Source organism: Lithobates pipiens, unplaced genomic scaffold, assembly GCF_037356315.1.
Source record: "Lithobates pipiens isolate NorthernLeopardFrog02 unplaced genomic scaffold, aLitPip1_a1.2 Scaffold_18, whole genome shotgun sequence".
NCBI lineage: Eukaryota > Metazoa > Chordata > Amphibia > Anura > Ranidae > Lithobates > Lithobates pipiens.
Genome location: NW_027507758.1, coordinates 577,673,663 through 577,700,082, shown reverse-complemented (window position 1 = coordinate 577,700,082; position 26,420 = coordinate 577,673,663). Strand labels below are relative to the sequence as shown.

General features: G+C 43.3%; 1 protein-coding gene across 1 annotated transcript in view; it reads right to left on the bottom strand.

The window, feature by feature from the left end:
* Nucleotides 1-825: 825 nt before the first annotated feature.
* LOC143989076 (cytochrome P450 2K6-like) overlaps nucleotides 826-26,420 on the bottom strand; it is a 73,654-nt gene continuing 48,059 nt past the window's right edge. The window contains exons 8-10 of the mRNA XM_077489087.1: nucleotides 12,759-12,943; nucleotides 8,717-8,858; nucleotides 826-1,228 (exon numbers count right to left, since the gene is read on the bottom strand). Coding sequence (XP_077345213.1) covers nucleotides 1,050-1,228; nucleotides 8,717-8,858; nucleotides 12,759-12,943 — 506 coding nt within the window. The 3' untranslated portion in view covers nucleotides 826-1,049. The remainder of the gene's footprint in view (nucleotides 1,229-8,716; nucleotides 8,859-12,758; nucleotides 12,944-26,420) is intronic.

The following is a 26,420-nucleotide window of genomic DNA, read 5'->3' as shown; positions in this document are numbered from 1 at the left end:
TGACGCGGTGTTCCCCTTAATATCCATACCAGACCTGAAGGGTTTGGTTATGGATATTTAGGGGGAACCCCACGTCAAATTTTTTCTTAAATTTGAGGCAGGGTTCCCCTTAATATCCATACCAGACCTGAAGGGCCTGGTAATTGAATTTGGGGGACCCCCACGCTTTTTTATTTATTTATTTATTTATTTTTTTATCAATGACTTTCAATGAGTGTTCTCTGTATTACGGGAGCCGACAACTCATAATAGCTGCGAGTGATTTTAAAGGACTTTTTTTCCTGCATAAATGACACTTTGTGCAGGGACAGTTCTAAGCACGGGAAACATGCGCCCCTTCACAGGCATACTATAGACAACCCCCCCCCTACGAAATTTAAAGGAATATTACACTTTTATTGTTTCACTTCAATCATTATTAAAATAACTGCTCCCGAAAAAACGGCAGTTTTTAAAACTTTTTTTTGCATTGATACATGTCCCCTGGGGCAGGACCCGGGTCCCCAAACACTTTTTAGGACAGTAACTTGCAAATTAGCCTTTAAAATTTGCACTTTAGATTTTGAACGTTGGAGTCCCATAGACTTTAATAGGGTTCTAAAGTATGCTATATACTAGCTCCGTCGAATCTTCTTTATACATTCGACAGACACCATAAGCCTTCAAAGACAGATTCGACCGTAATTCATGTGGATTTTCGGACGAACGCAATTTTTTAATGAAAAACGAAATAAATGAAAACGAATTTCGAGAGTAACTAAATAAATTAAGTTTTCGGACAAAAAGAAATTCCGAAACGAAATATTTTACTCTGCACATGTCTATTCAAAATGTCCAAACAAATATCAACTTTTTGGCAGATCAATGTGAACAGCAATAAATCCAATAACCTCAGACCAGAAGGGGCTGATTTTGACACAGTCTCAAACCATTTGTAGAAGACGTCTACCTTGCTCCTGAAGACATATGTAACATGTAAGACTCTAGTTTAACCATCTCATATAGCTTGCAGGGGTTCTAAGTTATGTGATGTAGATATGAAGTTTGCTTCAGTTGCGAGGAATTGCACATATCTCATGCTTCAATGGAGCAATTGTGAAGCCAGCATCGCCTGTGAGGTCTAAATGAACTCCTGGAGGAGCCTGGAACATGAAGTTTTGCAGCAGTGTGGTAAAGAAGAGGAACAGCTTCATTTTAGCCAAGTTCTCCCCGACACAACTTCTCTTACCTTAAAACAAAAGTAAAGTAAAGAAATTTAATTTTCGAAGACAATTGCTCCCTTTCCCCATGTGTAGGAATGACATAATTCCAACCCAGGCTGGGTTCACACTGATACGATACATCATATTGCGTGTAATTCGCACAGGAATCACACTGCGTTCCTGTGCAAATCACATGCAATTCTATGCGGTACAATTTGAGCCCATCCTTTTGTATTGCTTAAATTGCACTGCATTCGCAGGAAAAAAGGTGCTGGCACTTTTATTTTGCTGCACTGAAATCAGATTGCATGGGTGTTCCTACCCATGCAATATAATTCAAGCAAATGCACTGCGTTCTGCAACCTGCTTTTGAAGTGTCGCTAAATTTTAATTGACACCTGCAGGAGATCGCTTGAACACAGTGTGATTGCTATGCGGTGCAAAGAGGGAAACGCATCGATTTCTGTGCGTTTCCCACATGGCCTCAGAGTGAACCGAGTCTCAGTGTCTCGAAAACTGCCAGTTCTGATGCCTACATTAAGTGTTATTTAGACTTTAAGCTCTGTTCACAAAGCTAACAGGTATTGTCATTCTTTATAAATGTTTGGAAACATGTTTTTGAACATATTATATTAGGTGATTTTAAATGATTGTCTGTGGGCCCGGTTTAAAAAACATTAAGATTTCACCTTTTTTTAAGCAGAAACATTTTTATTTATCTCCAATGGGAAATATATTGTCATATACAGTTACATACAGACATAAAGCGTTATATATAATAATGGATGTTAGATCATATTTCAAGGCGTACAAGTAAAACAGTGCATTACAAACATTACAGCACATAGAATCAGTGTTGGTCATCTTACTTTAAAAAAGTAATTAGTTAAGTTACAAATTACTTCTGCCAAAAAGTAATTGTGTTAGTAACTCAATTACTACATTGGAAAAGTAATTAGTTACTCAGCAATAGACATGTGCATTCGTTTTCGTCCAAATGCATTTTCGTCCGAATTTCAGCTATTTTCGTTTTCGTTTTGACAAACGATAACGAAAGCACAAAATCCGAAAAACGAAAGATCCGACATGAATAAATGCTTTATTTTCGTTTTCATTGTTACAACAGTTCGATATAGAATAGGAGATTCGACATGACTCTGACAACAATCTGTGTCTATAGAACCTGTGTTCGAATGTGCCTAACCTTACCTCTATTAGTCCAAGATTATATAGAGAAAATATTCGACAGAGAAAAAAGATTTGACAGAGAGAAAAGATTCTGCAAGATACTGTCCTAAAAAGTGTTTGGGGACCCGGGTCCTGCCCCAGGGGACATGGATCAATGCAAAAAAAAGTTTTAAAAACGGCCGTTTTTTCGGGAGCAGTGATTTTAATAATGATTAAAGTGAAACAATAAAAGTGTAATATTCCTTTAAATTTCGTAGGGGGGGGTTGTCTATAGTATGCCTGTGAAGGGGCGCATGTTTCCCGTGCTTAGAACTGTCCCTGCACAAAGGGTCATTTATGCAGGAAAAAAAGTCCTTTAAAATCACTCGCAGCTATAATGAATTGTCGGCTCCGTAATACAGAGAACACTCATTGAAAGTCATTGATAAAAAAAAAAAAAAAAATTTTAAAAAAAAGCGTGGGGGTCCCCCAAATTCAATTACCAGGCCCTTCAGGTCTGGTATGGATATTAAGGTGAACCCTGCCTCAAATTTAAAAAAAATTTGACGTGGGGTTCCCCCTAAATATCCATACCAGACCCTTTATCCGAGCACGCAACCTGGCAGGCCGCAGGAAAAGAGGGGGGGACGAGAGAGCGGCCCCCCCTCCCTCCTGAACCGTACCAGGCCACATGCCCTCAACATTGGGAGGATGCTTTGGGGGTCTGTGACCCCTCAAAGCACCTTGTCCCCATGTTGATGAAGACAAGGGCCTCATCCCCACAACCCTGGCCGGTGGTTGTGGAGGTCTGCGGGCGGGGGGCTTATCAGAATCTGGAAGCCCCCTTTAACAAGGGGACCCCCAGATCCCGGCCCCCCCCCTGTTTGAAATGGTAAGGGGGTACAAAAGTACCCCTACCATTTCACAAAGAAAGTGTAAAAAATGGTTAAATAAAACAAACACACTTTTGAAAAATTCCTTTATTAAAAATAAAAAAATAAAAAAAAGATTCCAGCGGCGGTAATCCACTCTTGCTATCCAGCGACGGACGGTCATCTCTCCAGCGATGTCTCATCTCATCCAGCGCAGCGAATCCTCCGTCCTTCTTCTGTCTCCGTGGAGGAGACACTGCAAGGATTCCGGCGGCTGACGTTGCTTATATACGGAGGGCGGGGCCACCCGTCACCTGACCCCGCCCCCCTCTGACGCAAGGGGAAACCCGGGGTTCCCTGTGACGTAGGGGTGACCCGCACCCCTCTGATGTAACACAGGCAGGTTTCCGTTACATCAGAGGGGGGCGGGGTCACCTATACGTCACGGGGAACCCCGGGTTTCCCCTTGCGTCAGAGGGGGGCGGGGTCAGGTGACGGGTGGCCCCGCCCTCCGTATATAAGAAACGTCAGCCGCCGGAATCCTTGCAGTGTCTCCTCCACGGAGACAGAAGAAGGACGGAGGATTCGCTGCGCTGGATGAGATGAGACATCGCTGGAGAGATGACCGTCCGTCGCTGGATAGCAAGAGTGGATTACCGCCGCTGGAATCTTTTTTTTTATTTTTTTATTTTTAATAAAGGAATTTTTCAAAAGTGTGTTTGTTTTATTTAACCATTTTTTACACTTTCTTTGTGAAATGGTAGGGGTACTTTTGTACCCCCTTACCATTTCAAACAGGGGGGGGCGGGATCTAAAGGGGGCTTCCAGATTCTGATAAGCCCCCCGCCCGCAGACCTCCACAACCACCGGCCAGGGTTGTGGGGATGAGGCCCTTGTCTTCATCAACATGGGGACAAGGTGCTTTGAGGGGTCACAGACCCCCAAAGCATCCTCCCAATGTTGAGGGCATGTGGCCTGGTATGGTTCAGGAGGGAGGGGGGGCGCTCTCTCGTCCCCCCCTCTTTTTCTGCGGCCTGCCAGGTTGCGTTCTCGGATAAAGGGTCTGGTATGGATTTTTAGGGGGAACCCCACGTCAATTTTTTTTTTAATTTGACGCGGGGTTCCCCTTAATATCCATACCAGACCTGAAGGGTCTGGTTATGGATATTTAGGGGGAACCCCACGTCAAATTTTTTCTTAAATTTGAGGCAGGGTTCCCCTTAATATCCATACCAGACCTGAAGGGCCTGGTAATTGAATTTGGGGGACCCCCACGCTTTTTTTTTTTTTTATTTTTTTATTTTTTTATCAATGACTTTCAATGAGTGTTCTCTGTATTACGGAGCCGACAATTCATTATAGCTGCGAGTGATTTTAAAGGACTTTTTTTCCTGCATAAATGACACTTTGTGCAGGGACAGTTCTAAGCACGGGAAACATGCGCCCCTTCACAGGCATACTATAGACAACCCCCCCCTACGAAATTTAAAGGAATATTACACTTTTATTGTTTCACTTTAATCATTATTAAAATCACTGCTCCCGAAAAAAACTGCCGTTTTTAAAACTTTTTTTTGCATTGATCCATGTCCCCTGGGGCAGGACCCAGGTCCCCAAACACTTTTTAGGACAGTAACTTGCAAATTAGCCTTTAAAATGAGCACTTTAGATTTTGAACGTTGGAGTCCCATAGACTTTAATAGGGTTCTAAAGTATGCTATATACTAGCTCCGTCGAATCTTCTTTATACATTCGACAGACACCATAAGCCTTCAAAGACAGATTCGACCGTGATTCATGTGGATTTTCGGACGAATGCAATTTTTGAACGAAAAACAAAATAAATAAAAACGAATTTCGGGAGTAACTAAATAAATTAAGTTTTCAGACGAAAACGAAATTCCGAAACGAAATATTTTACTCTGCACATGTCTACTCAGCAAAGTAACTGACTTTTTTTTAAATATTATATAATGCAATTACATTCTATAACAGCTTTAATATCAAAGATGTTTATATTAACTGATTGAAGAATAAAAACACTATATACAGTATTATAGAACATTTGGTATTTATTTGAACCCAAATGTTGAGGGGGGGGGCAGCAGTGGTACTTGAGGGGTGGCAGCAGTGGTACTTGAGGGGGTGGCAGCGGTGGTACTTGAGGGGGTGGCAGCGGTGGTACTTGGGGGGGTGGCAGTGGTGTTTGTGTACTTGGGGGTTGGCAGCAGGGTACTTGGGGGGTGGCAGTGGTGGTGGTATACTTGGGGGGTGGCAGCGGTGGTACTTTGGGGGGTGGCAGCGGTGGTGTACTTGGGGGGGGTGGCAGGCAGTGTGGTACTTGTGGGGGATGGCAGCGGTGGTGGTGCCATCCTTTACCACCACCTCCGCCTCTTACTGATCCCATCCCCCACCACCACTGATCTCATCCCTACCCTATCCCCCCATCACCTCTGTTGTAAAAGTGATGGTGGATGGGTAGGGATGGGATCAGTAAGAAGCAGAGGTGGTGGAGGACTACCTTCCCTGTTAGAGTTTGGGTTTCATGGATGAGAGACGCTACATTTTATTATAGTGCGGCATCTTCCCTTTTTGGGCTATATGTAAGTCATCCTAATGGTTCATTACCCACCATTTTGCTAGCCAGTTACTTGCTTTTTCATTTGACCTTGGAGAAACCGGAATTATTTATTTTTTGATGTGGTTTTACTACTTACTAATTTTTCACACCATACTTTACTATGTGTTGGATAAGACTATATTTTTATTTATAATTGCTTTTATATTCACACAGATTTTCGATCTCCAAATATTACCAATAGATAGATATTATTTTAATGATTCCTTTTCTCTTTTTTTTCAAATTTTTTTGGCATATTTTGATACCTTGATTATAAACCTTTTTTATTTTTACTTTTAGGCAGTTATTACTGGCGTAGCGTCTTGTCTCACCATGAAGCAACCCAAATTCATATGTTCCAGAGAGGGCTTTTTGTATGCGCCCCACTAGCACGCAGCCCCACTATATACCTCAGCTCCCGGGATGGACATTCCTGTTGGCCATGGTTTTACACCCACTGCACCTTATTGCACTAATTCTATGTAAGTACTCAGGATGGGCTCATCTTCCCTCCTCTGTTATGATTAGGAATAACTAGATTAATCATATTTTATCATATCTTTTTTAGAGCATCTGCCCCTGATGAGTGTTATTTACATGAAACACGACGGGAAATTTGAGATGCAGACTTATGTTTACAATACACTATCAACTCTAGATACCTTTTCATCTCTCAATCATGGTTCTACGGTGTTCTTTTTATTTCAATTTGTATTCCCTTCGCAAGTGCTGTTATATTGTTATATGTATATATATGAAATTCTTGAATGTACAATCCTCCAATTGAGACCACTATGTGGCGTCAGGTCGTTATATATGTGATGTACCTTTGATGTCAGTATTACATATGCACATACATATGTGTTTGTAAATACTTCTGAAATTATATTTATTACAATGTCTTTCTTACATGTGGTTTCTGTTTTGGATTTGACTGTTGTTATGTATTTCATTATGATTAGTAAATATATATTTTTATCTAAATTACCTCCACAATGTCCATGGCCTCATTTTAAAGTTCCAATCTTTCCAATTTTCACTTGAATTAGGGATGGAGGAATGTGTTATACATGCCTCATTTAAAGTCCCAAAATCCCCCCTCCCCCTTCCTTTGATAAGGGAGTTGATAGGAGACTTTGCAAACCATGCAAAATAGAAATGCGACAGGTAGTATTATAGCAAGAGAGGGCATTTTACAGTCAGGGTCATCCTCTCAGTAGTGTCTCCAGCCAGCGGGACACGTCTTCAGGGGAAGTAAAGAAACATACCGTCTCCACATCCTGGACCCTCAGTCAGGCAGGGAACAACATGCTGTGTTTGATCTTCATGTTGCGGAGGTTGAACTTCACATGGTCGAAGGATCTCCGCAGCTTTTGCGTGTCGACCGAGTTGTCGGGAAAGATCATGAGTTTTGCTCCATCATGGCGCAGCACAATCGTTCTTCCTCGCTTCATCTCAAGACCAGTTCACGATCCCTGAAATTCAGGAGCCTAAGAGTAAAGGTGCGTGGAGAAGCTCCCGGGGTCCCCCGTGTAGCAGGCATTGTGTGTGCCCTCTCCACGACAAAGAAAGCAGAAAATTGGGCACATGGGAGGAGGGCCCTCAGCAGGTGTTCCATGAATACTGTAGGATCAGCACTTTCCACTCCCTCTGGCAGCCCTATGATGCGGATGTTATTCCTGTGATTGTGATTTTTGGCATCATCCGCACGTGCCTCCAGGGTCTTCATCTTGGTCTGCAGCATGCGGAGTGAGGCACCATGTTCCTGCAGTGTGTCCGCCATGTCCCCCACGTGGCACTCAGTCTCTGTCAGTCTGGTTCCTAAGCAATCTATATCTCTCCGTATCAGGCTGATATCAAACTGCATAGTTTAAATTTTACCCGTGAGGGTAGTCTGGCAAGTGGTAATGGCCTGTATCAGGGCATTGAAGTTAGTCTGCTCCTGCAGCTATGGATCTGTGTCCTCTGTCTGAGACACCATGTTGACTACCTTAGCGGGAGAAGGCTGCGCCTTGGGAGCTATTTTAGGGGTGGTATGGGCCTTGCGGGAAGCTGAAGCACCCTTCCCCTTGGTCATTCCAATCCTGTCTTAAGTCACCCCTGTTTAGGTCAGGAAGTGGATGGCAATCTGCAGGGAAATGAGGCATAGTCAGAAAAAGGGCTCTGAGCTCTCTTAACCCTTTAAAGTCCACATTTTTCAATGCGTTAGCGTGACTCAAAATGTGCGCTACCAAATGGTGGAGCAGAACGTAAAAGGGTTAAGGCACCTCTACTCTGGTGGCCATCTTGGACACGCCTCCTAATGTTCCCGATTTCCACCAGAACCCGCCGATCATTCCCGCCAGAGACAGAACAGCGATCTGCCTATGTAAATAAGGCAGATCACCGTTCTGTGACAAGGGAAGACAGGAAACCCGTGTTTCTGCTAAGCAGGAACACAACTCTGTCGTGATCGCCTCCATTGCTAGTAAAAAAAAAAAAAAAAAATCCATAAAAACTAACTATCTTTTGTGCAAACCAATCAATAAACGCTTATTGGGATTTTAGCAGAATACATATTGGTCTAAATTGGTGAAGAAATTCGATTTTATTTGGGTGTGTTTTATAGCAGAAAGAAAAAAATATAGCTTTTTTTTTCAGAATTGTCAGTCTTTTTTGTTTATAACACAAAAAATAAAAACCACAGAGGAGATCAAATACTATTTGTGGGAAAAAAGGACATCAATTTTGTTTGTGTACAGCGTCGCACGACTGCGCAATTGTCAGTTAAAATAACGCAGTGCCGTATCACCAAAAATAGTCTAGTCATGAAGGGAGGGTAAACCTTTGGGAGCTGAAGTGGTTAAATTACTCACCAGCAGAAAACGATAAAAGAGCTTCATTTTTAACAAAGTTTCCATCGGAGTCCAGAAAATGCTGAGGGTAGAATTCATCTGGTTTCTTAAAATACTTTTTGTCTTTTAGTACAGAATATAGTAATGTAATAACGGTAGTCCCCTGCAAAAGATAATAAAGAGAGACGCTCAGGCAGGACAAAACTACGGGCGCATGAGCGCCAAAGTCAAATGTAGCATGCGTTCAGCTAAATAGGGGTTGCATTTCAGATACATTTACAAATCACATTGTAATTCCACCAACTTGAGTCGAGTAATAAAAGTCATTTATAGCAGTAGCAGCAATGCTACCTGATTTGTGGACACCTGACCATCCTACCCATATGAGCTTGTTGGACATCCTAATCCAAACCCACAGGCATTATTACGGAGTTTCCTCCTACCCCCCTTTGTGGTTATAATAGCTTTCACTCTTCTGGGAAGGCCTTGCACAAGATTTTGGAGTGTGCCTGTGGGAATCTGTGCCCATTTAGCCAAAAGAACATCTGCAAGGCCAGGTACTGATGTTGGACAAAAGGACCTGGCTCACAATCGCCATATCAATTCATCCCAAAGGTTTTCAGTGGGGTTAATGTCAGGGCTCTTTGCAGGCTTCATCTGAATGCCAGTAAAACGATTATCACAATGAATAAAACAGTGCACTTACACAGAGAGCCGCCAGTTCCAAGCATGGAAAAGGGATTGAGACATCAGCGTGTAGCTTCTGTCCCAATGTGTTTCATGCAAATGCACGTCTTTAGGGGAAACTAGTACTTTGTAAATTCACTGTTTTATTTATTTGACCTGACAATTGTTTTACTGGGATTTGGATGAAGGCTTATACTTTTTTTATGTGAAATCTATACTTTTTAACTATATGTGGCCCCTTGCTTGTGGGTCCGTGTGGTGAGCACTTTGTTCCCAGACAGTATCAAGCAAACCTCAAGACTGCCCACAGTGGGAAGAAGTGGTTCTGTGAGGTGTCTCCATTGTGGGAATGGAACTGGTTGACCACATGTGAAGGATCCCATTGACACCAACGTGCATGTTGCTCCTTTCCTCTGGAAGGTTGAAAAAAGACACAAGTCCATCAAGTCCAACCTATGTGTGCGATTATATTTCAGTATTACCTTGTATATTCCTGTATGTTGTGGTCGTTCAGGTGCTTATCTAATCGTTTCTTGAAACTATCGATGCTTCCCGCTGAGACCACCGTCTGTGGAAGGGAATTCCACATCCTTGCAGCTATTACAGTAAAGAACCCTCTACGTAGTTTAAGGTTAAACCTCTTTTCTTCTAATGGCCAAGGGTCTTGTTAAACTCCCTTCCCTGAAAAAGTTTTATCCCTATTGTGGGGTCACCAGTACTGTATTTGTAAATTGAAATCATATCCCCTCTCAAGCATCTCTTCTCCAGAAAGAATAAGTTCAGTGCTTGCAACCTTTACTCGTGACTAATATCCTCCATTAGCTTTGTTGCCCTTCTTTGTACTCGTTCCATTTCCAGTACATCCTTCCTGAGGACTGGTGTCCAGAACTGGACAGCATACTCTAGGTGCGGCGAGACCAGAGTCTTGTAGAGTGGGGGAATTATCATTTTAACTCTGGACTTAATCCCCTTATTAATGAATGCCAATATTCTGTTTGCTTTGTTAGCAGCAGCTTGGCATTGCATGCCCTTGCTGAGCCTATCATCTACTAGGACCACCAGATCCTTTTCCATCCTAGATTCCCCCAGAGGTTCTCCCCCCAATGTAAAGCTTGCATTCATTATTTTGCCACCCAAATGCATTATTTTATATTTTTCTACACTGAACCTCATTTGTCATGTAGTTGCTCACCCCATTAATTTGTTCAGATCTTTTTGCAAGGTTTCCACATCCTGCAGAGAAGTTATTGCCCTGCTTAGCTTAGTATTGTCCACAACTACAGAGATTGAACTGTTTACCCCATCCTCCAGGCCATTTATGAACAAATTAAACAGGATTGGTCCCAGCACAGAACCCTGGGGGACCCCTCAATACACCCTGACCATTCCGAGTACTCCCCCATTTATCACCACCCTCTGAACTCGCCCTTGAAGCCAGTTTTTAATCCATGTACTCACCCTATGGTCCATGCCAATGGACCTTATTTTGTACAGTAAACATTTATGGGGAACTGTATCAAATGCTTTTGCAAAATCCAGATATACCATGTCTATGGGCCTTCCTTTATCTAGATGGCAACTCACCTCTCATAGAAGGTTAATAGATTGGTTTGGCAAGAATGATTCTTCATGAATCCATGCTGATTACTGCTAATGATACCATTCTCATTACTAAAATCTTGTACAGTATATAGTCCCTTGTCATCCCCTCCAAGAGTTTACATACTATTGGTGTTAGGCTAACTGGTCTGTAATTCCCAGGGATGCATTTTGGGCCATTTTAAATATTGGTGCTCCATTGGCTTTTCTCCAATCAGCTGTTACCATTCCAGTCAGTAGAATCTTAGTAAAAATTAGGAACAATGGTCTGGCAATTACTTGACTGAGTTACCTAAGTACTCTCGGGTGCAAGCCACCTGGTCCCAGTTATTTATTAATGTTAGGTTTCCCAAGTCTGATTTTAATTTTGTCCTCTCTTAACCATGGAGGTGCTTTCTCTTATGTGTCATGAGGATAAACACTGCAGTTTTGGTTACTGAAGTCCCCCCGATTTCCTTTGTGAAGACTGAGGGGAAGAATAAATTCAATACCTTTGCCATCTCCCCAACCTTTGTAACCAGATGTCCTTCCTCGTTCTTTATGGGGCCAATATGGTCTGTCCTCCCTTTTTTACTGTTTACATACTCAAAGAATTTCTTGGGATTTTTTTTTGCTCTCCTCCACTATGTGTCGTTCATGTTCTATCTTAGCCATCCTTATTGCACCCTCACAATTCTTGTTGCATTCTTTATAAAATCTGAATGCTGAGGATGATCCCTCAACCTTGTATTTTTTTGAAGGCCTTCTCCTTTGATTTTATAGGCATTTTTACATTGAAGTTAAGCCATCCAGGACTTTTGTTCACTTATTTAAATGTATTACCCAAAGGGATGCATTGGCTAATGACCTTATTTAATATGCTCTTAAAGCAAACCCATCTCTCCTCTGTGTTCTTTGTTCTTAAGATTTTATCCCAATTTATGCCTTCTAGTAAGGTTCGTAGTTTAGGGAAGTTGGCTCTTTTGAAATTCAACACTTCCCATCCTTGCTGCCAATCCAATTTGTGATAGGAGATCTGTCTCCCCTTCCTCCCTCAGGTTAGGGTACCTATAGCATACTCCCAGTCTTATTTTCCCCTTAGCTTCATCCCTTTGGAGGTCTACCCATAAGGATTCCACCTCCTCCCTTGCTCCCTTAGTGATGTCATCTCTCACATTCACTTGTACATTATTCTTCGTAGATAGGTATACTCCTCCCCCTTTTTTACCCTCTCTATCCTTGTGATAAAGGGTATACCCTTGAATGGTTCTCAGCCAGTCATGAGAGCTGTTGAACCAGGTCTCTGAAATTCCCACAAAATCCAAATCCTCTTCGTACAACAGTATGTCTAGTTCACCCATCTTGTCCGCCAGGCTCCTGGCATTGGTGAACATGCCACGTAGTTTCGACCGGTCGCATGTTATCCTCTTATTGGGTGTTCTGAGATTGCAACTAGGACTTGCTACTATACTTACATTTGGTTTATGTGCTTTGGACAACCTATCACTAATGTCCCCAATACTACCCTCTGGAATATGTTTCACACTGACTATCTCTACCTCAGGCCCTTCCCCCCCGCCTAGTTTCAAAACCCCTCTAACTTTTTGGCCATCTTCATTCCCAGCTGATCTGAACCCTCCTCATTTAGGTGCAGTCCATCCTTCTATAGTATTGGTTATTGACTAAGAAGTCGGCCCAGTCCTCCAGGAACCCAAACCCCCACTGATTATTTTCTGACAAGTTATGTTATATTTAGCACAGTTCTTGTAATGAATATAGGATTATATTTAAAACTCACTTTGGGTATGAAAAATTCTTTTATAGTCACATCTTGAGTAGTAGAATGTGGAACACCTGTTGGTGCAATATTACCAAATCTTAGGATTTCATGGATGACGGCATCAGTATATGGCATCTCCTTTCTATGCATTAGGCAAGGTTCTCCTGAACCAATTACTTTTTCTATTTCATTCTGAACGTTTTCTGTCATCAAAAGAAAAACATAGAATGTTATTTAAAAAGAGCTTGCTTACCTTGAGATACCTTCAGCCTCCCTTCGTGTTTGTTAAAATGTAATGTTGCCCATTGTAGAAGTCTTCAAGTTTTCAGATACTCATGCTAAATGGGCCTACTGCCCATGCAGTTGATTCTATATTAAAGAGAAACTTCAGTCGCCTGTATATTGGCTCTGCAAATCCTCCAGCACCACCATTATGGCACATGTTAGGCACATTTGTTCATGTGAAGGAGATTGCCTGTACATGCTCAAAGATGGCAAAGGTTTAGGATTTCCATAACTGCCAGGTGTGCACATGCACAGGGATACCCGTGCCTGTACAGATATTCAAGGAAATTTGCAGGTGCCACAGGGCTCACTTGGGATCCAAAGCCCTGTTTCACATCTGTGCATGTGCAGGGGGGCGGGCCACACAAACATCATTATGACATAGACGGGAAATGAAGAAGTGCAGTTTTGCAGCACAAATAAATGTCATAAAAATGCATACATTTACTTACATACTTCCTTCACATCGAATCAATGATGATATGCATTTAGGGAATCATAAAAAAAGGGACGTATTACGTCAACCATTGGGAGATGCTTGAAATAACTAATAGATAGCATTATGCCCCCTATAGACTAGCAAAAGTCTCCCTCACTAAAGTACCCCCTTTGCTGAGACAACTGCGGCCAAATAGGTCACTTACTACACACCTTTTGGGATTGTCCCAACCTAAAAAGCTTTTGGGAGCAGGTTTTTCCACTTCACTCACAGAGATTATCTCACCACCAAGTCTAGGCCTAGCAGTCCTCCACGTTGGTATAGATGCATACCCAAGCTCTTTTAGAGCAGTGGTTACCCATCTGTTATTGGCAGCTAGAAAACTGGTGTCTCGTAACTGGTAGCCAACAGATGCCATCAACATATTGGACGTTAAAGCATTAGTCCAGCAAAACTATACCTTTGAGCATATGTTGGCCATCAACTCTCTCCACTGTGAGAAATTTAAAATTTGACAAGTCATGGGAGAGCTGGACTAACAGAAATATCATGCTAAGATAGGCTTCTGTATATAAGCTGTAGCATGTTACAATTTCCTTGATAATCTGTTGCACTTACCCTAAATGTGTACCTACCCTGTTTGTAATCTGGAAACAAAATCTTTAATAAAGAGTATTTAAATTAAAAAAATGCATACATTTATATCCAATTGTGAGAGAGGAAGGGGAGGAGTCAGGGAAAAATGACATTTGCATAAGGGAGAAGGTCTACTTTAACCGGTTCCTGATCGGCTCACACCGATATACGTCAGCAGAATGGCACGGGTGTGCAAAACCACATACCATACATTGCTCGCACCCCCGCGGTGCCTGTACCGATCAGATTTGTTGCAGAACCGATCAGTCTTCAGGTCCAGGCAAATGATTTCTGGCCTGGGCCTGCTGATCGGTTCTCTCCATTGAAATGGCTCCTCTGGCTCTGTAATGTAAACACAGGCAGAGGAAGTGATGTCACCTCCCATCCTGGAATTCTTTTTGGTTCCAGAGATCACCGTATTAGTGTCACGGGTGACGCTGGTTAGTTAGTTTGTTTTTTATAGCATCAGGAAGGATGCCCACAGTATATTACCTAATAAAGGTTTAACCCCTTGATCAGCTGGCGGGTGACATCAGTTAGGTTTTAGCGTCAGTTAGGGTCAGCCCCAGGCAGCGTCAGATTAGTGCCAGTAGCTCTAACACCCACGCATGCACCATACACTTCCCTTAGTAGTATAGTGTCTGAATGGCTCAATATCTTTGATCTGATTAGATCTATACTAGCGTCCCCAGTAGTTTATGGTTCACAAAAATGCAGTGTTAGCGGGATCAGCCCAGCTACTTGCTAGCACCTGCGTTTAGCCCCTCTGCTAAGCCCAGCCCAGCCCACCCAAGTGCAGTATCAATTGAATACCATCACTTACAAAACACAACACACATAACTGCAGTGTTCGCAGAGTCAGGCTTGATCCCTGCGAACGCTAACAGTTTTTTTGGTAACGATTGAAGCAGTCACTGACAACCAGTTGCTCTTTTTGCCTTTGAGTTGCACTAGTTGTACCTGTAAACTTAGAGGGCAAAATGTCCAAACAGAGGTACAGTAGTGAAGAGGCCTGCACGTTTCTGAGCATAACAGATGAGAGTAAATAGGAAGTCACCCATCTGTCAGATTCAGGCTCAGAATACGAACCAACAGATAGCAGCGGCACCCTGAAAGATAGCTTTGACAGCAGAGTAGTGGTCTTTGCTAAGGTCAGGCATACCTGACCCTATTCTTCTTTTGTCGTTGAGATGCAAGAACCCCATGGCTCTTGTATAGAGCAGAGAGCCAGTACTAGTGCCGCTCATCCTTCTGGTGAACTGGCAAGCACCAACAGCTTAGTACACCCTGGTCATACATCCAGCACTGCAGTATCATGTGGTGACATGGTGTGTCCCATAAGTGAAGTTCAAGCTGTTGCAGTGGCTAGCACCAGGGGCGTAACTATAGGGGGTGCAGCAGTTGCCACCGCAACCGGGCCCTGTGATGCAGGGGGCCCATGCAGCCCCCTCTACATATGGCCGGCAGCAGCATAGGCAGCTAAGGGTACCAGTGCACCATGCACACGGGTGGCTGGAGGTGGAGGGTGACTAGCAGAGCTCCATGCTCGACTATCGCACTGGCTGCTCTTTAGTTGTGCATTCCCCGCATGACCTGTGTCCTTGGCCGGCTCCTCAGAGTACCCCTCTCCTGCACCATGCATTGCCGCTCAGTCGAATGTCTGTTCTCCCCAGCCAGAGGCCCGCCCCCCCCCCCCCCGAGTCCGGCCCACACTGCCCTGCATACTTCTCCCGGGTAAACAAACTTTAAGCACACAGATGCAGTGCAGCCCTATGAGAGCCGGCTCCCCGGAGGACACTGCAGGCTTGTCTGCCAACTCCCCTCCTCCCATATACACAGATGATGAAAGGTCTTTCTGGGAGATATGCTGATCGCCCGTCCAGCACACTGGATGGCGCCCAGGCCAACATGGATGAGTGCGCGGCCTACAGCTTGGTCATGGTGAGTGAGAGGACCCCATCCCCCACACACCATTACATACCCCCTCCATCTCCCCCTGGGGACAGGGACCCCTTCTCACGTGGGGACAGGGACCCCCACCTCCCCTGGGGACAGGGACCCCTTCTCACCTGGGGGCAGTAACTTCATCTGCCCTGGAGAAAAGGACCTCATCTCTTCTGGGGACGGGGACCCCATCCTGCCTAGGGACAGTCCCCCAATGGGGCACTTAAAAATAAAAAAAACATAATAAAAAAAACTACTGATACCAGTGGTGGAACTACAGGGCTCACAAAGGTCATACCTGTGACCACACCCTGGAGTTCCACCGCCGGACTCGGAGGGAAGGGCCCTGGCTGGGGTTCGGGGGGGGCCCTTCATGGTTTCTTGCATCGGGGCCCTGAAGGTTCTAGTTACGCCACTGGCTAGCACAAGTAGTGTCCCGCAGCCACCAAGAAGAGGCTTACAGGCTCGTCGAGCCCATAGTGCCCTTCTTGCAGAATATGCCCATACTAATTGGGAGCCCACCACTTCTGCAGCACCCGTACTTCCCCCCATTCACTGACTAACCCGGAATTCAGGTGGAAACAGTTGATTTTATGTCACTTCATTTTTATTCACTGTTTTTCACGGAAGATCTCTATAGCTCTATTGTGGACCAAAGCAATTTGTATGCCACTAATCAATTCATTGCAGCTAATCCCCAGGTGACCCTTGCCAAATATTGGAAACCTATTACTGTTTCTGAATCTTCTGGGCCTAACTAAAAAAAGGGAGTTGCAGGCATATTGGTCCACTGACTCAATTCACCTGTCAGGACCTGGCCTTGAACCTGGGAACTCAGTTGTGTCTAGCAATGAACCTTCTCACTGAGCTATCTGAGATACTGGACAGTGCCTTGTCAGATCCTTTAGACAACCCTGCCTTGTACCTTGATTTTAGCTGAACCTTGAACTCTTTGCTCCTCCCATGAACTTCCTGATATAAGCCATGTCTGTGCACTTCCTCCTTGCCAGAATATTGTGTTATCTCCAGCCTGTATCTTGCTCCTGTCTTCCCTGCTGCTGTTTCTACGTTCCAGACATGATACCAACGCACATATGCCTCACCCACCCAAGTTTAATTGCGACCACCACCATTACAGAGGTTTTATTAACCAGTGTCGCATCTATTTCCAAATGCGACCCACTGCATTCATTTCTGAAAGACAGAAGGTCTGCTGCCGTTTATATTTGCTACTGCTCGTTATCGACCCTTGGCTTTTTCCATGACTACGCTTCTGTCTGATCCCAACCTGCAACAACTCGTTACCGACCTTTTGGCTTGCTTTCTGACCACGCTTCTGTTTGATCCTTACCTGCTCATCCGCTACTGAACCCTGGCTTGCTCACCTCCTGGTGGGGCGATCCTGAGGACCACGACCTGGTACTAAATCCATCTCCACCATCAGGAGCTCCGGTGAAAACCGGTTAGCACTTAGACTCCGCACCTCAGGTGAGCCTGTGTCTTCTGCCAGGATGACTGCCTGTGTACCTATCCTGCTGGTTAGTGGTAGTCCTGCAACTGCTATAGCAATTGGTCTTCGGGCCTGATCCCTGATCGTGACATCATCATTTGTCCATGTTCTCTGCATCCATGACTAGGGCTAGAAATGAGCAGATCTTGTGGTTCATGCATTTTAATGACAATGAACTCTGTTGTCCTCGGGGTGACCCTTCAACCTACAGTTTGCAGCCTTTATTTACTGGCGATCAAGTTGTCTGTGTAGATGAGTCCCTGATTACATTTACTGTCCGCTTGTCTTTCAAACAGTATCTTCAAACAGTAACTTTCCAGCAAGCGTGCCAGATATGGGGTCAAGATGTATAAGCTCTGTGACAAGGTAACAGGCTATACATATAGTTTTATGGTTTACGAGGGAAAAGATAGTCACATGAACCCGGAGAACTTCTGAGACTACATAGGGAGCAGTGGCAAGATTGTTTGGGACTTAGTGTCACCTTTATTCGTAAAGGGGTTCCACTTGTACGTGGACAATTATTACACAAGTGTGTGTTTTCAGTCACTTGTTTGACCATGGAATTGGCGTATGTGGCACCGTGCGATCTAATCACTGGGGCAAACCCCAGCGGATTGTAGAGTCCCGACTGGGGGAGAGAGCCTCCTTAAGAAGTAATAATTTGCTCACAGTGAAGTGGAGGGATGTCATGGTTATGCAGTGATCTTCCTCTGTTTGCTTACCTCCCCTCATGTGTTCTGACTAAGAGGCCAGCCACTTCCACCTGGTGGTTTTTATAACCTCTCCTCTAAGCATGGCTCCACCCCAGGCCCTATCAGGGAACCCTATATTAACCTGTGCACTGCAAGCCAGCGGTGCTGATCAACCATTGTGTGTTTGGCTTCCTGTTTGCCGTGTGCGCTATATTTTACTCTGTTATCGACCTTGGCGTGTTCTCTACAATTCCTGTCTGCTTGCGACCTTGACCTTTTGCATGTCTCCGACCATCCCTGTCTGCCTGTGACCCTGAACCTTTGGTGTGTACTCTGTTGTTCCTGTCTGCTAGTTGCCCTGACCTCTGTAGTATCCCCTTACTATCCTTGTCGTTCCAGCCTGCTGCTTCCTTCTCCTGTAGTCTACTGTGAGCGTGAACTGTGAGACCGTAGGGGCCGCGACCTGGAGCCAGACTGCAGCGAAGTCCATCCTCACTACTGGAGGCTCTGGCGAACAGCCGCTGGCTCTTAGACTCCGTGCCCTGGGGAATCTATGCTCCAGCTCCCATTGGGATCTGTGTTAGTGATCCTGTAAACCTGTGTCCTGAATCTCCCTGGGTACAATCCGCAGCAGTCAGTCCTAAGGTCCACTACCTAGCGGTGCACTTCCGACTCCTACGGAGTGCATCTGTCACCTGGTCTCAGGTGACCTGACAAGGGATAATTGGAATGTTTTTGTTCTGTTCTCCCTTCACGCAGATATGACAGTCCAAATTCCAATGGTGACTGGTGTTGTGTCCCATAATACAATCTTAAAATGGGAGGGGTGGACCTCAACGACCAGTTGATGGCACCATACTTAATTGCCCATAAGGCCAGATGCTGGACTTTGCATCGGTGAAGGTTTCGAACCCTACCACACATTAGTGGAGTATTAGCGTAGGGTACAGCACGGCACAGTTTAGGGTACACTTTCACAGGGTCTCCAAAGATGCCATCACATTTTGAGAGACCCGAACCTGGAACTGTTACAGTTAAAGTTACAGTTACAAATAAAAGTGTAAAAATATATATAAAAAAGCCAAAAATAGTTGTCGTTTTATTGTTCTCTCTCTATTGCTCTGCCCTTTTTACTGCATTTTTTTAACTGCAATGTTTTATTGTTACTATGTTTGCATTTCAGGTATGTAATTTTTTTATACTTTACTGTTTACTGTGTTTTATTGTTAACCATTGTTTGCTTTTCAGGTACACCATTCAGCTGCAGCACTGATTTATTTATCTTGACAGCAACAGCGTTTGCTCTCATGATAAGTAAATCAGCGACACCAGCTCTGTAGGAAGTGATTTTACCACCACAGTAAAAAAAAACAAAAAAAAACGGTGCATGTATGCCCATCATTAGAAGTGGGTGGATGCAGGGCAGATTCAATTAATCTTTTTTTCTTTAACCCACAGGCTGCATGAAAAAATATTACAATATATGTCCAACAAGGACCAGCGACGTGCTGGTATGTTGCTGGACTTTGTGTGGTTATACCAGAATGATGCCTGCAGGTTTAGGTATCATCTTGGTATCATTCTTTTCAGCAAGCAGTCAGCTTTCATGTAAAAGCAATCCTAGCAGCTAATTAGCCGCTAGCCTGCTTTTACATGCCGTGGGATGGAACTTCCCCTCCTGCTATCTTCCATAGTTTTCTCTGGCTCTTCTGTCCCACCGGGGAACTCAAGAATGCAGCCGGTGGTTCCGCCAGCTGACCATAGACTCCATTTTTTTAAAGAGTACCTGTCACTACCTATTGCTATCATAGGGGATATTTACATTCCCTGTGATAACAAAAAAATTATGAAAAAATAAAAAATTCAAGGAACAGTGGAAGAATAAAATAAAAAAGCAAAATAAATATTAATAAAAAAGCATCTCTGTCCCCCCATGCTCGCGTGCAAAGGTGAACGCAAGCACCGGTCTCGTGTCATATGTAAACAGCAATTGCACCATGCATGTGAGGTATCACAGTGAACGTCTAATCGAGGGCAGTAATTTTAGCATGTCTACTCCTCTGTAAATCTGAAGTAGTAACTTGTAAAGGCTTTTAAAGTCTTCTAAAAATGTATGTGGTTTGTTGCCACTGCACGGTTGTGCGCATTTTTAAAGCATGTCGTGTTTGGTATTTATGTACTTGGCATAAGATCATCTTTTATATTTTACCAAACACTTGTGCAATATAGTGTGTTTTATGCCAGAAAAATTGCGTTTGAAAAATCGCTGTGCAAATACTGTGTGAAAAATAATTGCAACACCCACCATTTTAATCTGTAGGGGCTTTGCTTTAAAAAAATATATTGTTTGGGTAGTTCAAAATTATTTTCTAGCAAAAAAAAAAAATTTTTTCATGTAAACAAAAGGTGTCTTCAAGTGGTTAGAGGAGTGGGTGATGTGTGTAATACGTTTCTAAAGTTGTGTATAAAATACCAGGACAGTTCATAACCCCCCATTTTGGAAAGTAGACACCCCAAGCTATTTACTGAGAGACATGTTGAGTCCATTGAATATTTTATATTTTGTCACAAGTTTTGGGAAAATAACATTTTTTTCCCCACATAGTTGTCACTAAATGATATATTGCTCACACATGACATGGGTATATGTAGACACCCCAAAATACATGCTGCTGCTTCTGTGTACAGGGATACCACATGTGACTTTTTGGGAGCCTAGCAGGCAGCTTACAGGACCTTGAAAACCCCATTCAGGATTTATAAGGGTGTAAAATGGTGATTTTACTCCTTACTACTACCTACAGTTTTGGAGGTCCTGAAGTGTCCAGATAGCACAACCCCCCCCCCCCCCAATTACCCCATTTTGGAAAGTAGATACCCAAAGGTATTTGCTAAGAGGCATGGTGAGTATTTTGCAGCTCTCATTTGTTTTTGAAAATGAAGAAAGGACATTATTTTTCTTTTTTCAATTTTCAAAACTTTGTGACAAATCGAGATCTGCAACATACTCAACATGCCTCTCAGCAAATAGCTTGGGGTGTTTATTTTCCAAAATTGGGTCATTTGGAGGGGTTTTGTGCTATCTGGGCATTCCATGGCCCCCGAAACTGTGATAGGTAGTGAGGAGTGAAATCCCCATTTATTCCCTTAAGCCCCATACACACTATCAGAATTTCTGCTGATTTTTCCTTCAGATTTACCAACACCATATAATATGAAGTAAAACCTTAGGAGTTTCAATGTGTATGCAACCAGGCAGGCCCTTCTACTACATGGTTTTGGTAAATCTGAAGGAAAAAGGAAAAAAATCTGCAGAAAATCTGATAGTGTGTATGGGGCTTTAGAAAGCCTGAAGGTGGTGATTGAGGTTTGGGGTCCTGTATGTGGCTAGACTGCAAAAAAGTCCCACACATGTGGTATCTCCGTACTCAGGAGAAGCAGCAGAATGTATTTTGGGGTGTAATTTCACATATGCCCATAGCATGCTTGAACAATATATCATTTCAGAGACAACTTTGTGAAAATTTCTTACATTTCTTTTTTTTTTTTGTCATTTTTCAATCACTTTTGACAAAAATAAAAAAAATTTATGTGCTAAACATGTTTCCTTGGGGTGTCTACTTTCCAAAATGGGGTAATTTGGGGGGGGGGTTGTACTGCCCTGCCATTTTAGCACCTCAAGAAATGAGATAGGCAGTCATAAATTAAAAGCTGTGTAAATTCCAGAAAATGTACCCCAGTTTGTATACACCATAATATAGTTTATTGTATTTTTATTTTTTTTATAACAAAAAGTAGAAAATATCATTTTTTTTCACCAAAAGAAAGCTCTATTTGTGGGAAAAAAAGGACCCACATTTCATTTGGGTACAGCATTGTATGGCCGCGCAATTAACTGTTAAAGCAACGCAATGCCAAATTGTAAAAAGTGCTCTGGTCAGGAAGGGGGTAAAATCTTCCGGGGCTGAAGTGGTTAAATGTTTTTAATGCTTACATTATGCAGTTAAATACACAGATGAAATACATATATGGGAGCTGTTTTACCTGCTAAAAGATTTGAATTTCTGTCCAGAGATTTACACAGCTTTGCCACACAGGGATGAGACCTAATTTTTCTCTGCTGCAGTAGTGACACCTACAGGTCTACTTCCCATCCTGTGAAAGGACAGTGAAAGTAGAAGCAAGCACATTGGTGGGCTCAACCTCTTGTCAGCATTCTCTTTCCACCTATCGGCACGCTCCTTGCACTGCAAGGGCCATATACCAGGTCACATTCATGTATTTGCAATGCTTGTGTTACAAAAATGTTATTAATGTATTACTGAATGCAATGCTACATTATCGTGTCAAAATAGTATAGTGCTATATATCCAACACATTTTTTGATATACAGTATCTCACAAAAGTGAGTACACCCCTCACATTTTTGTAAATATTTTATCTTTACATGTGAGAACACTGAAGAAATTACACTTTGATACAATGTAATGCAGTGAGTGTACAGCTTGTATAACAGTGTAAATTTGCTGTCCCCTCAAAATAACTCAACACACAGCCATTAATGTCTAAACTGCTGGCAACAAAAGTGAGTACACCCCTTAAATGACCTAATTGGGCCCAATTAGCCATTTTCCCACCTTGGTGTCATGTGACTAGTTAGTGTTACAAGGTCTCAGGTGTGAATGGAGAGCAGGTGTGTTATATTTGGTGTTATCGCTCTCACTCTCTCATTCTGGTCAAAGGAAGTTCAACATTGCACCTCATGGCAAAGAACTCTCTGAGGATCTGAAAAAAATAATTGTTACTTTACATAAAGATGGCCTAGGCTGTAAGAAGATTGTCAAGACCCTGAAACTGAGCTGCAGCACTCTAGCCAATACCATAGAGCGGTTTAACATGACAGGTTCCACTCAGAACAGGCCTCGCCATGGTCGACCAAAGAAGTTGAGTGCATGTGCTCAGCATCATATCCAGAGGTTGTATTTGCTGCAGAGATTGAAAGGGTGGGGGTCAGCCTGTCAGTGCTCAGACCATACGCTGCAAACTGCATCAAATTGGTCTGCATGGCTGTCATCCCAGAAGAAAGCCTCTTCTAAAGAGGATGTACAAGAAAGCCTGCAAACAATTTGCTGAATACAAGCAGACTAAGGACATGGATTACTGGAACCATGTCCTGTGGTCTGATGAGACCAAGATATTTGGTTCAGATTGGTGTCCAGCATGTGTGGCGGCAACCAGGTGAGGGGTACAAGGACACGTGTGCCTTGCCTACAGTCAAGCATGGTGGTGGGAGTGTCATGGTCGGGAGCTACAGTTCATTGAGGGAACCATGAATGCCAACATGTACTGTGACATACTGAAGCAGAGCATGAACCCCTCTCTTCAGAGACTGGGCAGCCGGGCAGTATTCCAACATGACAACGACCCCAAACACACCTATAAGATGACCACTGCCTTGCTAAAGAAGCTGAGGGTAAAGGTGATGGACTGGCCAAGCATGTCTCCAGACTTAAAACCTATTGAGCATCTGTGGGGCATCCTTAAACAGAAGGTTGAGGAGCGTGAGGTCTATAATATCCACCAGCTCCGTGATGTCATCATGGAGGAGTGGAAGAGGACTTCAATGGCAATCTGTGAAGCTCTGGTGAACTCCATGCCCAAGAGGGATAAGGCAGTCCTTGAAAATAATGGTGGCCACACAAAATATTGACACTTTGGGCCCAATTTGAAATTTTTCCCTTAGGGGTGTACTCACTTTTGTTGCCAGCGGTTTAGACATTAATGGCTGTGTGTTGAGTTATTTTGAGTGGACAGCAGATTGACCCTGTTATACAAGCTGTACACTCACTATTTCTTCAGTGTTGTCGCATGAAAGATATAATCAAATATTTACAAAAATGTGAGGGGTGCACTCACTTTTGGGAGCTACTGTATATGACTATAACTGTAAATAAAACCTATATCACAATAACATGTAGGGTCAAAAACAGCTCAAGTCCCCTTTTTAAATGGAATTCCATATGTCGGGTGGATCACAGCTCGAGTTCCCTTTAAGTGGAATTCTGTATGCCAGCTGGATCAGAACACAAGTGCCTTTTGATTGGAATCCTGTATGTGCAGCCAACTATATGCTCTCCTTTATTCCACATTGCTTCACCAAGGGAAAGAAACAAACACTCAATAGTGTTTCACCTTTTAAGAATCTTTATTCACAACACACATTAAAATGCCACTCACATATCCCAGTGCATTGCATGCACTCACATGTGCAAGCAACAATTCATGACACATTGACCTTATTCAGCCCCAGTGGGCTGAATTAGATATGCACTTCCTGGTCTTGTAGTGCAGGATGATGTAATTCAATAAGTCCTGCCCCTATGTGTTTTGTCACCCGAACACGTGACGTCCTTGGTGAATATATAAAAAAAATGTGTTTGTTGAATAGCACTACTGAATTATCATAGCACTTAAAACGGTTATAAATTAAGAAGATGTTTTGCTTTACTGCAATATACTGTATGTAGTAAGGTAACACGTCTGCATGCAGCTTTTTCCATAGCCCCCCAAAATACATACCTGAACCCAATCTCGATCCGGCATTGATCCGAGGATCTCTTGGCTCTCCCACTTCTCATTGGCTCAGATACATCAGCAGGGGCCATTGGCCAGGCAACTAGTACTCTTATGCCGCATACACACGATTGGAATTCCGGACAGAAAAAGACCGATGAGAGATTTTCATCGGAAAATGCGACCGTGTGTATGCTCCATCGGAATTTAGCTGTCCGAATTTCCGCCAGGCAAAAATTGATAGTATGTTCTAAATTTTTTCCAGACGGAAAAACTTTCTATCGGAAATTCCGATCGTGTGTATGCAATTCCGACACGCCAAAAATCACGCATGCTCAGATTCAACTAGGAGACAGAAGCTATTGGCTACTGGCTATTGAATTTCCTTTTTCTAGTCCCATCATACGTGTTGTACGTCACCGAGTTATAAACGATCGGAATTTGGTGTGACCGTGTGTAGGCAAGACAGCTTGAGTGGAGTTCCATCGGAATTCCTTCGGGAAAACCATCAGAGCTTTTTCCGACAAGAATTCCAATCGTGTGTACGCGGCATTAGAAGAAGGGTAAGCCTGAAATATACTATTGTGTTTTTTTTTTCCATTTACAGTGCCTTGCAAAAGTATTTACCCCCATTGGCATTTTTCGTGTTTTGTTGCCTCAAAACCTGGAATTAACATGGATTGTTTGAGGATTTGCATCGTTTCTTTTACAGAACATGCTCACAACTTTGAAGATTTTTTTTTATTATTATTGTGAAGCAAGCAACAAAAAGGACAAAATGGCAGAAAAAGTCAATGTGTATAACTATTTGCCCCCCCTAAAGTCAACACTTTGTAGAGCCAATTTTGCGGTTATCACAGCTTCAAGTCACTTTGGATAATTCTCTATGAGCTTGCCACATCTTACCACTGGGATTTTTGCCCATTCCTCCTTGCAAAATTGCTCCAGCTCCTTCAAGTTGGATGGTTTGCGCTTGTGAACAGCAATCTTTAAGTCTGACCACAGATTTTCTATTGGATTGAGGTCTGGGCTTTGACAAGGCCATTCCAACACATTTAAATTTTCCCCCTTAAACCACTCCAGTGTTGCTTTAGCAGTGTGTTGGGGGTCATTGTCCTGCTGGAAGGTGAACCTCCATCCTAGCCTCAAATCATACACAGAGTGGTACAGGTTTTGCTCAAGAATATCCCTGTATTTAGCACCATCCATCTTTCACTCAACCCTGACCAGTTTCCCAGTCCAGAATGCTGAAAAACATCCCCACAGCATGTTGCTGCCACCAGCATTTCTCTGTGGGGATGGTGTACTTTGGGTGATGTGATGTGTTGGGTTTGCGCTAGACATAGCGTTTTCTTCGATGGCCAAAAAATTCAATTTTAGTCTCTTCACAAACTCAAAACATACCACTTTGTTTTTTGCTGAAAGTAAGGGCTTTCTTCTGGCCATAAAGCCCAACTCTATGGAGTTGTACAGATACTCCAGTCTCTGCTGTGGAAGTCTGCAGCTTCTCCAGGGTTACCTTAGGTCTCTGTGCTGCCTCTCTGATTAATGCCCTCCTTGCCCAGTCCGTGAGTTTTGGTGTGCGGCCATCTCTTGGC